At 40.5% G+C, this 12,255-nt stretch overlaps 1 protein-coding gene across 1 annotated transcript; it reads left to right on the forward strand.

The window, feature by feature from the left end:
* Positions 1–495: 495 nt before the first annotated feature.
* On the forward strand, positions 496–10,622 carry psmd14 (proteasome 26S subunit, non-ATPase 14). The gene is made up of 11 exons (XM_083757947.1): positions 496–606; positions 3,533–3,588; positions 3,757–3,828; positions 4,619–4,738; positions 5,169–5,239; positions 7,327–7,477; positions 8,988–9,095; positions 9,412–9,486; positions 9,574–9,699; positions 9,907–9,969; positions 10,456–10,622. The coding sequence occupies exons 2-11, from the start codon at positions 3,541–3,543 to the stop codon at positions 10,552–10,554; spliced, it is 933 nt and encodes a 310-aa protein (XP_083614073.1). The 5' UTR covers positions 496–606; positions 3,533–3,540; the 3' UTR covers positions 10,555–10,622.
* Positions 10,623–12,255: the final 1,633 nt, after the last annotated feature.

The raw sequence follows: 12,255 nt of genomic DNA on the forward strand, positions 1-12,255 counted from the left end.
GATGCTTTGAGAAAGATGAAGGCTTAGGCTAATAGGCTTGTTGTTAATTTATGAACAAATACGTTTGAATATGAGTGGACTGTTTTTACAAATTGAAATCCAAGAAAGTGTCCTCTGACCGTCATGTTAAAAATAGGATTTAAAGTTGATATAACACAATGTGTGTGTTAGTTGAGAACACATTCTGAGATCAAGTTTCAACACAGCTTGGCACGGTTGAACTGTGCCCGTGTGTACAATATAGGCCTACTACGACTATTCGACAGCTGATAAGGTTTCCATAATACATATTCTCCTAAATCAGTATGCTACAATTAGTTTTGCGATAGATATATGGCTTGTACACGGACATGAATTGGATAAATAAATATAGTCAAATAACATGATCACAACGAACCCCATTTTGTACTGCGTTTACTAGTTAAATTGAATGACTGCAGCGCCCCCTGGCGCCAAATCGTTTGGACGCAATCGACTGGCGTCATCTGTGCGACGGAAGTCGTTTTCGCCACAATGAGAGAATTCTGGCTGATTCATTGTAGCCTGTATAGTTCGACTGCACGCAAGAAACAGACTACTGTGAAAATTTGACACATTTGAGAACAGGTAACTGGAATTAAAACTATGAATACCTAGCGAAATGTATACTCTATACATTAAATATAGTAGAAGAGCATCGTTTTTTGTTGTTAGTTAATGTCGATCTTGTTTTGTTATGCTATGCGCCTGCTAACTAACAAGTCACCGTAACTTGTTAAACTACAACTATGTAACTAAATAACCATAACAATTTCCATGCTTATTTTCTAGGCTGATATAATACAATCTATACTGTAGCTATGCTCAATAGATGTCCGCTATTATTAGGTTGTTTATTCCCTGCAATGTCTGATGTGGCTGACGGGTAGCCCTCCAAGCAGAACCCAATGGTACTGAAGTTTCTGACTTTTTGACGACACAGACCATTGATTGATTGATTGATTGAAATATTTATTAACAGTTTGTAGAATTTACAGTACATTTTAAGCACAAACTCAATACAAAGACTGTCAACTGTGAGTGGACGACCCAATTAAGCATTACACTTGTTTACAACAGGGTCCACATTGTTCAATTCATCAAAACATTTAAAGACATACAAACATTTAGAGACATACAAATAGACATTTCTATGTAGCTAAATTCATCATATGGGAAGCAAAAAAGGGAAAAGATACAATATACAGTGAGGGAAAATGGGGTGGGGGGGTGGGGGGGATTCAGATTTTACAGAGGCCAGTTTCGAATTGCAGCCATCCGTAGGTGCCCTTTGAGAGCGGTTTTGAAGGAGTCAAGGGATTCACATGTCTTAATGACTGTTGGTAGGGCGTTCCACATTTTGGTGGCATAGGAGCGAAAAGAATTTAGTCCCTTGTTTGTGCCGAATCTGGGTTGTACATGGTTTGTTGCACTCCCTCTGGTGTTGTGGGTGTGGACTTCGTTTACATTAAGGAAGTATTTAGACAGGTACATGGGTATCTTGGTGGTGTATCGAATCTTGTGGACCAGACCCATTGCAAGATGCTGTACTCTGTCGTCGACCCTAAGCCATCCCAGCCAGTCAAAGTGGGCAGGGGTGAGGTGGGTTCGGGGGGTGAGGCCAAGTAGGAGCCTGACCAGTTTGTTTTGGGAGGTCTGGAGCCTTGTTTTAAGGGCCTTTGAGGTGCTGTGGTACCAAGAGGTGGATGCATAGTCAAAGAAACCTTGTACGAGGGCTCCTGTTAAGGTCTTCAAGGTGTTTTTGCTGACCAGTGAGGAGATCCTGTAAAGGAATCTTGTTCTTTGATTGACTTTTTTGATTACGTTGGTGGCCATCTTATCACCGGAAAGATTGGCCTCCAGGATGGAACCTAGGTAGGTAATTTGATCTTTTCGTGTGATAATATTGTCACCCACTCTAACCAAGAAGCCATCTGCCTTGCTGAGATTACTATTTGATCCGAAGAGGATGGATTCAGTTTTTCCCAGGTGTAAGGATAGTTTGTTATCAGCGAGCCAGGTGCAGATTCTACCGAGTTCGGAGCTGAGGGTCTTTTCAACCTGCAGTTTGTTCCTGTCCGAGACCAGCAGTGCTGAGTCATCTGCGAACAGGAACAAGCTGCAGTCACAAGCTGAAGTCATGTCGTTAACATATATTAGGAACAGTAAAGGCCCTAGTATGCTTCCTTGTGGGACGCCACAGCTCACTGGGAGGGGAGGGGACAGTGTTCCGTTCACCTCCACCATCTGTTCTCTCCCCTCCAGGTAGGATTGCATCCAGCTCACTGATGTGCTATCAAAACCAATAGCTTTAAGCTTGTTAACCAGTATGGAGTGGTTCACGGTGTCAAAAGCCTTTTGGAGGTCCAGCATGACCATGCCGCAGTATTTTCCAGCGTCCACCTCGTGTTTGATGTGGTCGCTCAAATAGAGGAGGCATGTGTCAGTGGAGTGGGATGTTCTGAAACCAGATTGGAACTCGTACAGCAATTTATTAGTGGCAAGATACTTTTCAACCTGTTCATAGACTATTTTTTCCATCACTTTCGAGATGGAGCTTTCCAGCAGTACCATGCCACCTGGTACGCAGACATACATAAAACATAAACAACGTGTTTACGGCCTGTCTGCGCTCTTTGACGACATTTTTTCGTGTGCATATGTGAAGTATAAGTAGCCTACCTATACATGCCGCTGCGAATATCTCCTGTGGCGCGGAAGCCGTTAAGTATTTTTTGTTTGACCGATTTGGTCGCTTTGATTCTTCTCTTCCTTCCTTGTTTATTGACACCTCATTGTACCGCCTATCTGGCTAGCTAGTGGCGCTATAGCTATGACAGAGCAGATCAGAGGCAGGGACGTAGCTGCACAAGCCAACCGCACACCGGGAGGCGGTACAATAAACGGTAAACAAACAAGAAGAAATAAAGCGACCAAATCGGTCAAACAAAGATTAAAAATACTAACGGCTTCCGCGCCACAGGAGATATTCGCAGTGGAATGTATAGGTACTTAAAGTTCACGAATTCAGAATAACTCAAAGAAAAAAAGGCAGTCAAACGCCGCAGATACGATCTTAGAGAGAATATTTATGTCCGCGTTCCAGAATTCCCATACGAAAATATAGTTATGAGCAGGGACCCTACATAAAACTCATCAAAATTTCAGAAAAGCTTTATGGAGGGTTCCGAGAGGGGCTAGCTGACGGGTTGACGTTATTGGTTTTGCTAATCCAGCATGATGAATTCCTGTTCTGTTCTGTGTCTATATAGAAGTGTCTACTTGTATGTCTCTAAATGTTTTGATGAATTGAACATGGTGGACCCTCTTGTAAACAAGTGTAATGCTTAATTGGGTCGTCCACTCACAGTTAACAGTCTTTGTATTGAGTTTGTGCTTGAAATGTACTGTAATTCTGCAAACTGTTAATAAATATTTCAATCAATCAGCATTGTTTTTACTGATCGATGTTTTAAAAACTAACTGAATTGTTTAAAAAAATATTTTCCATCAGATTTCAACATGGACCGGCTGCTGAGACTCGGAGGTGGGATGCCAGGCCTTGGTCAGGTAAGTTTGAACTTTAACCAACAGCTCTGTTCATGGGCTCGTTTACAATAACGGTTTACAAACTCACCACACAGTCTCAATGTGAGTTTGTAGATTAATTACTATTGAATATCCACAAATTACCTGGCTGGCATGTGAATTAACAGCTATTTGGTATTTGTTTTCAAGGGCCCTCCTACAGATGCCCCTGCTGTAGACACAGCAGAACAGGTGTACATCTCATCGTTGGCACTGCTCAAGGTAAGGATGCACCTCAACAAAGGTTTAAAATGATCACACTTGTAGCTGCAAGCAACTTTAAATTCTATTTTTTTGTTCTTGAATCTAGAGTTCCAACACCAACCATTGACAGCTTTTGATTGATTGATTGATAATTTTATTAGACAATAAGATGCAAACAGTACGGGTACAGTCCAAGCACAACGTTGGTCCAAAAGGACGGCACCGAAGAAAGACCTTGCGGTCAGGTCCCATGCATTCAAGCTCACACGTCCAAACAGAAAAGTCCTGATCGTATTAAACTACGTTAAACTCACCAACATTGCAGCTGTACGAAAAGCTTGATATTTTTTTGTTTCATAAAAATCCACCGAAGAGGTGTGTCAATAAATCCCTGCAGGTGATAAGTGTTCGAGTTTGGAAGCTCTCGTTGGAAATCCTGCAACAGCCCTTCATCCACTGCCACCTATCGAAATTGCACATAGTGCAGGAGGCAGCAGTGAAATGAATGAAATTAAATTAAAAATAGAATTTAGAGTTGCTTGAGGCAATTGCATTTGTTCTTGAAGTTAGATTAACCATACGTATTCTTATTCTGAGGAAAACATTTGCAGAAAATAGTACAGCTACAAGCTCACAACAATGCAATGCATTTATGACATTATATAGATCATCGGTTCTTTTCGTGAGGTGTCAACATGGGAAATACTAGTGGGAAATATAGAGCCCTAATGGGACTCTGTTCAACTAAGTACATGGAGTTTAAGTAATATGAAGTCTGTGACATATCTGTATGCTTTGCTGTGCTTAGATGCTGAAGCACGGCCGTGCTGGAGTGCCAATGGAGGTCATGGGTTTAATGCTGGGAGAATTTGTTGATGACTACACCGTGCGAGTGATTGACGTGTTTGCCATGCCCCAGTCAGGAACTGTATGAGTCTTTATAATATCAAGATAATTTAACTCTGTTTATTAAGTTTGCCATGAAAATATCCTGACCTGCTAGTCCTGTTTATATTCGTACATAGAATTATACAGTTGCTACTTGTACATGTCTGTTGTATGCATTTTTTTAACAAGCTGTATATTTGGCCTTATTCTAGGGCTTATATTTTATTTGCTGATTAACAATTTAGTTGTTATTGGCATTGAATTTGGAACGTACAGATACAAAAAATACATATTGTTTTTCTTTTAGGCTTCATAAACAAACAAAAAAAATCACAATTTGTAGATCTGCTATTTCCACTATTTTTGAAAACCTATGGACATTTTCAACATGGAAACAATTCTGCAAAATAACTTGTATTATCTCATGTCTTCATCGCGACATGTCATAATTGTGGTTCTCTACCCTATAGGGTGTCAGTGTTGAGGCTGTGGACCCTGTGTTCCAGGCCAAGATGTTGGATATGCTGAAGCAGACTGGCAGGTGAAAATTATGCACATTTTGGAGAATTAATTTCTTGAACTGAAATTGACCATGTTGACAAATGAAGCACTGTTCCTCGAGTATTAGACTAGCCTGGTTTGACTTTCTTATTATTGTCAACATAGCCTTAAAAAAATCCAAGACCCGAAAAAAGAAATTCACTTAAGTTACAACTCAAGTATTGTCCATCTCTTGTCCAAATCCTGGTCTCTAAACTTCCTCCCCCTGGCCAGCCGGGGGGAGGAACTGGTCAGGGAATCTTTTTTATTTATTTTTATTTTATTTTTTATCCCATGATTTTGTAACCCATTTTTCACCCCTGTGTCAATTATCTAATGTGATCCTGGGCTCTACACACCCTCCGCCAACCTGGGGAGAGCAACGGGCTTGAACTCATGCTTCCTTCATGCCTGAGTGTCCAAGTTGCTCCTTTACACCTGACAGGGGGGAGTTTCCCTGGTTGGACGTAGCGTGTGGAAGGAGCACGTTATTCCAACCAGTTCCATTCCCCTCCATCAGACGTCCCGGCTGGCCAGGGGAGGCAGTTTAGAGACCAGGATTACTGCATGTTTTTGTGAGGGTACCTACCCTAGGGGACACGGGGAGAACATGCAAACTCCACACAGAAAGGCCAGGGAATCTTGGGATATAAAAAATAAAAGATTATTGTCCATCTCGCCAAAACCAATACATACCAAAAACATGTTGAAACAAGTGCCAGAGCTGTAGGCCTACTGTCACTTTAGGCATTTTTCCTGGAACAACTTTATGAAGTGATGAATGCTTTTTCTTTTCTTTTTTTATGTTTGTTTGTTTATTTTATATGTTTTATAGAGGGATAGACAGTAGGCTGACAGGAAATGGGGAGAGAGATGGGGGGGGGGGGGGGGTGACATGCAGTAAAGGCCGTCGGGATCGGGAATCGAACCTGCGGCATACTGCCAGACTGGACTACCAGCCAGGGTGCCTGGACCGCTGAGCCACGGCCCAGATTATGAATGCTTTTTCAACTAAGCACGTTGCCTTATTCACATTCTGAAAAAGCCATCACTTCTTAAAAGTGGAAGCAATTTGAAAATCTTAGGTGATAATATTTAAACATAAAGCAAGGAAATAAATACAAAATTCATTAGAGCTGGGACTCGATTAAAAAAAATAATCTAATTAATCAGAGGCTTTGCGATTAATTAATCTAGATTAATCGCATTTTAATCGCATATTATTATTTGACCCGAGAACAGTGGAACAATGGATTTTGGTATACTAGTGAATCAATGAATAGTGAATACATAAGTTTAAGCAATAAAACATTGTTTTTGTAGTAATAGGGGTAATAATTCTTTATTGAATAATTGCACACAACTGTGCTGTAATCCACGCTACCATCGGATAGCCTTTTAAATCCTATTTCCAATCCACGGGGACAAGCAAAGTGATCTCAGCGGCTTCCCCCAGTCTGGTGAACTGTCTGCGGTGTCTGGTGGTGTTATTGTCTGAAGAGGACACGGACACTTGGTGCGCAGGTCCGTCTGAAAACTGCCCAGTGACAACGTTCCGCGGTGAAAAAAATAGTGCGATTAAAATGCGTTAATTTTTTAATGCATACATTTTTCTGTAGTTAATTAATCGCAATTAGTCCCGGCCCTAATACAAATATAAATGTTTTGATGGATAAATGCAAAAGATTTAATCATTATATATCGGGTTGGATTGGGGGTAAGTCCCTGCGACATACTAGCGTCATCCAGGGGGGTGTACTGAACATCAAGCTGCCTCACGCTACAGAAACAGGAGATACTAGGCTCCTGACCTATGGGCCTCATGACTCGGCAAGGCGCCGCTTACTTACATATATATCGTCACTGTCGGGCAGAAACTGATGTTTGTTTTTAAAGCCGCGTTACACACAGTATTTCCTGCCGTATCGATAAGGTAACCTGTATTGATACGACTATCGGCAAGGAGTATGACACGATTATTTTCGTATCGATTAATTGAACACCTGAAATCCTCCAATATAGTAATGACAAAATAATAATTTCTCTGTTCCGTAAACATGTCTTGATAGTCATCTCATGTCTCAACAGGCCAGAGATGGTTGTGGGTTGGTACCACAGTCACCCTGGCTTCGGCTGTTGGCTGTCTGGGGTGGACATCAACACACAGCAGAGCTTTGAGGCTTTGTCAGAACGAGCTGTGGCCGTGGTGGTTGATCCTATTCAGAGTGTCAAAGGAAAGGTATGGATGATACAGTGAAGAAGCCTTTTCACTGAATACCACCACAGTCTGAACACATCCCATAGCAGGGCTCCAGACTAACCCTTTTCACCACAACCCTGGACTCTCCCAAAATAAAAATGTAACTATCCCAAAGTGAATATATGCTGTCCCTAATATAAAAAATATATTTTTCAAATATAGTTTTTATTTAATTTATATATTTTATATATTTATATATTTATAACAGAGCTACAGTAATGTTGAACCAACCTAAAAAAACAATTTTATTTTTGTTTATGATTCCAGAATGAGTCATTGAGGAGAAAATTATGCATTGGTAGTCAATCAAGTGGATGTAGGGATTGCAAGGCCAGAATTTAAGAGCAGCTGGAGTTGGTCATGAGTCATGACTCATGACTATAATTTGTGGTTGAAAGTCAGTTTAAAGAAGAGCGTATGTCCACATTGTCCAACTCTATGGGATGTTTTCAAAGGACGTACAAGTTGCTTACTCTGCCACAAAGAAATAAAACTATGCACACAAGGGCATCCAACTATCCATGCTTTGCTGGCATTGCAAACCAAGCACAGGAAGAAAATCTATGATGACAGTGTAGCCAGCAGACCTCTACCCAGACATAACCTCACGTCACCAGGCTTTTCCGCAGTGGTATTCATTCCATATGACCTAACGTGATCTGGTCTTGACCATGCATAGTCTAGAATTCCACAAATGATTTCCGGTTATGTATCCGGTTGGCACCACTTTGTTTTAGTTCCCCCAAATAAATGCAGAAATAATCTAGTCTTGGCAGTCGTTTGAATATCGGAAATTGGGGGGGGAAATAACGATATAATATTTAAAAATATCTGCCCGCCTGGTGTCATTTCCAGTCTATAGTAGACCAGATCAGAAAAGGGCAAAATGTGTTTATTTCAGTCTAACCCAGACAGGACATACCTCATGACCCCTCTGGGTCTGTCTTGTGTTTCTACCCTAACCAGATTTCATGCCTGGTCTATCTTTCCACACACTGAACAGGCAGAGGCTGTCAGTCATTCTGTACTTGGCTTAGAATGGGAGACTAGAATGTTGCCCTATTACAGGGACATACAGTAAATAGGAAAATGCAGTTTGGGGGAAGTTCAGTGAGACTGTTGGATTGCAAGGTTAGTTCAGTAAGAATAATCTTTAGACTATTTTAGTCCACATCCAATACAGAAGAGCATTGGACCTCAGCTTCACTAACCATTGGATGATGATGGTGCAGGATAAATGACAGGCAACCAAGGTTTATGTTGGACAGATTTCAGGAGGGAAAAATTCAATAAAAATGTTACTTTAACAAAACAAAACACAACATTCATAGACGCAATCCAAAATGATGGCACGTGCCTAAACATATTCAACCTGTGCTATTAAAAACTAGCTTGTGAAAACTCACATGTGCCCTCCAGCCATAGAAAATGTATGACGTCAGTTGTCGTTTACGTGTTACATATTACATCTCACACTGTACTCTCTCAGGTTGTAATTGATGCCTTCCGACTGATCAATGCCAATATGATGGTGTTGGGGCATGAACCAAGACAAACCACATCAAACCTGGGTCATCTGAACAAGCCCTCTATCCAGGTAATGGACAGTAGATGGCAGCATCACAAAATGCTGGAAAAAGGGAGTATTGCTGCTCATTAGAGCGATGTGCCAATGGGTCTGTTTAAGCAGGAGGTCTCTGAGGCCTCATTCACACGTACCAAACGCCAATCAAGCAAATGTTTAGTCGTGTGGTACGTGTGAATGAGGCCTCATTCTCCGATTTTCAAGCAGTTTGGCTTGTTACAAATGTCATGATATGGGATGTTTCTCGATAGATGGTAACTGAAACAAGCGTTTGTGTCTGGTACACATTTGTGGTGCTTTATATGTTTAGTTTTCTCTGTTTTTCCAGGCTCTGATCCATGGACTGAACAGACACTACTACTCCATCACTATCAATTATAGGAAAAATGAGCTGGAGCAAAAGGTTTGAATGACACATCTCCTTGGCAGCGCTTTCACCCAGGGGTTTGATTTAGACACACAAAACATAAGTGTATCCCTGTTGTTTTAGATGCTGTTGAACTTGCACAAGAAGAGCTGGATGGAAGGCCTGACCCTCACTGACTACAGTGAACACTGCAAGCACAATGAGACCATTGTCAAGGAAATGCTGGAGCTGGCCAAGAACTACAATAAGGTAGGGCTGGGGATATGACTTCAAATCAAAATATCGATTATGTTGTGCCCGCTGGCCTAGTGGGCCAGGAGCATGCCACGTATAGGCTCTGGCCTGACAGCACGAGTCCCGTTCATGGCGACCTTTGCTGCATGTCTCAAACTCTATTACCTGTGATGATGTCTCCAAAGGAAACAATTAATGAAATGGTTTTGTTTTCCAACCCAGGCTGTTGAGGAAGAGGACAAGATGACCCCAGAGCAGCTGGCCATCAAAAATGTTGGAAAACAGGTAATGGGTGTGAAATTTGAACTTTCAAATCCCTTTCAACTTTCAATCCATGGTTGTTTAACCCATTCTGGGCAGGAACGCCTTTTGGTGTTTTAAGCATTATGTTATGCTTTAGCTATTGAAAAATAGCAGATCTACAAGCTCATATCTCAAGCTTGTAGGTCTGCTATTTTTGAAAAATGTTGAAAATGTGGCGCAAATCTTTGAATATATTCTTTCAGAGCGAGTGTTTTTAACTCAAATCTTTGCTTCTGGGGGGTCCCTTGAACAACATATTTTCAGATGGGGGTCGGCGGCCAATTTCATATAATTCCTGGGGGTCCTTGACATGGAATTGTTTGAGAATCACTGACAAACAGATTTTTCAGAAAACTGTCAGGGTTTAGAAGGCATTTGTAGAATCTTGTCAGGTCTAAATGGGTTAACGTGTTTACAACCAAGGATGTTGATAATGGAATACCTTTTATATTTCTGTCATTGTTACAGGATCCTAAGAGGCACTTGGAAGAGCACGTAGATGTTCTGATGACCTCCAACATTGTTCAGTGCCTAGCTGCCATGCTGGATACAGTCGTCTTTCAGTAAAGCCTTCTATGTATAACTGTTAATATTGCAATTGTTTTCTTTTATATAAAATAAATTGTTGTGTATGACTCTTGTCTTGTGATTCGTGTACACATTTTCCACAATTATGCTACTGTATGTACTTTTGTTATAAGTATTGGCCTCATCAATCTTGGGGATTACAAACCCAATATCCTATTTAAACTACCATTTATGACCTCTAGGTGGAGCCACAGATGGGCAGGGATGAAGTAGAATACATTTGTATGACTTCTTTGATAATCAAAATTCAGTGTACTCAATGTCCATAAGTCTAATATGTGGACAATGTGTACAATTTTAAGAGGGAATTTATTTTTCTGCATAATACGAAGCATATGTTATCTGCAGTCTGTCTAAGACTTAATTCATACAGTCTCTAAAACTGAACATGCTAATCAAATAGAATCCTGCCTGTCCTCTGAATAGAAACTACAGTACATGTGTCACTGATATGAACTCATTTCAGAGGAGGAAGTGAAAAGGGCTGAGTCTGAAATTATACAATTATTACACTAAATGAAGGGTGCATTAATGAAAAAAAAGCAGCACAAAAAGTTAGGAAATTTGTGTTGGCTAGATTCTTTCTGTTGTAGCAATGCTTCTTGCCAATGACTTATACTGTTGGAAAGCCTGTTAATTTCCCTGCATTGTAGGGTAATATACCACCAAACAAAAATCTGAATTATTGTGCTATGTGTGTATTATGTGTTGGTGTTTTATATCAAAACCTTGTAAACATAAGTCTTTATTTTCTCTCATATTGAATAATGTAACAAACAGCAATTTGACATGAGTCATATTATATCTTGAATTGCAAATAACCGATTTTCATCAGTGTCTCAATTTATTCACAATACACCTGCTATGGGTTGAAGAGTGACACCCATTAATAATCTACAGTCTTGACATTAAATGTGGACAATATATGGATAGAAGAGGTCACAGTCATCCCAGACTAGCAGTCAAGTCAACATTTGTGCTGCATCAGTTGAATGATCTAATCCAACTGCAATGTTCCATTCTCATTAGGGGAGTTGTGTTCTCAGAGCTGAACCTGGGCCTAACAGACCGTTCTCCTCTAGTCTGTTACGATGTGCTGAGAAAAGGTCTCCATAATGGCTTTACAGGATTTCAGCCAGAGATACTGCTAGCTGCAATAACTCATATGACAAAATAACACATGCACCATATGGTCTGTATCCACCCTGTCTGTGCAATATATACTAAGTAGACAGACTGTTATGACAGACATGGCAATCTTCCAGAACATGGCTCGTAAGGTTATTACATAATTTTATTTTCTGGACCAGAATCTTTGCAGCTCACCCAACAGAGGAAATGTGTTTTATTTTTTTCTTCTTTTTTCACCCTCTCTCTCTCTCTCTCTCTCTCTCTCTCTCTCTCTTATTATTATAATGATTGTGAAAGCTTAGGGCTGTAAAATGAACCCCATTCCGTGTGGCCGACTGGGAAATGAATGTCACCTCTCCTTTCGGTAAATCCATAACACAAATTTCTGAGAAATAGGCCTACAGTACAGTCTGCAGTTCTGGAAATCATTTAGTAAAAAAGTGCAAAGGCAAATTATATGGCTAGTAGTATGAATCTGATATAATTTAATTGAATGCAGTCTGAGTGCCACATTTTTTTCCTCCCTAAAACATGATCATCAGGTATAAG

The sequence above is a fragment of the Protomyctophum parallelum genome (assembly GCF_964188405.1).
Source record: "Protomyctophum parallelum genome assembly, chromosome: 2".
Lineage (NCBI taxonomy): Eukaryota > Metazoa > Chordata > Actinopteri > Myctophiformes > Myctophidae > Protomyctophum > Protomyctophum parallelum.

What these genes read in the sequence shown, in the direction of transcription:
- psmd14 (XM_083757947.1), top strand. Translation starts at nt 3,541, where the DNA reads ATGGACCGGCTGCTGAGACTCGGAGGTGGGATGCCAGGCCTTGGTCAG. An exon ending in TTCAGAGTGTCAAAGGAAAG is followed by an intron (nt 7,478 to 8,987) that starts GTATGGATGATA and finishes GTACTCTCTCAG; the next exon opens with GTTGTAATTGATGCCTTCCG. An exon ending in AAAATGAGCTGGAGCAAAAG is followed by an intron (nt 9,487 to 9,573) that starts GTTTGAATGACA and finishes CTGTTGTTTTAG; the next exon opens with ATGCTGTTGAACTTGCACAA.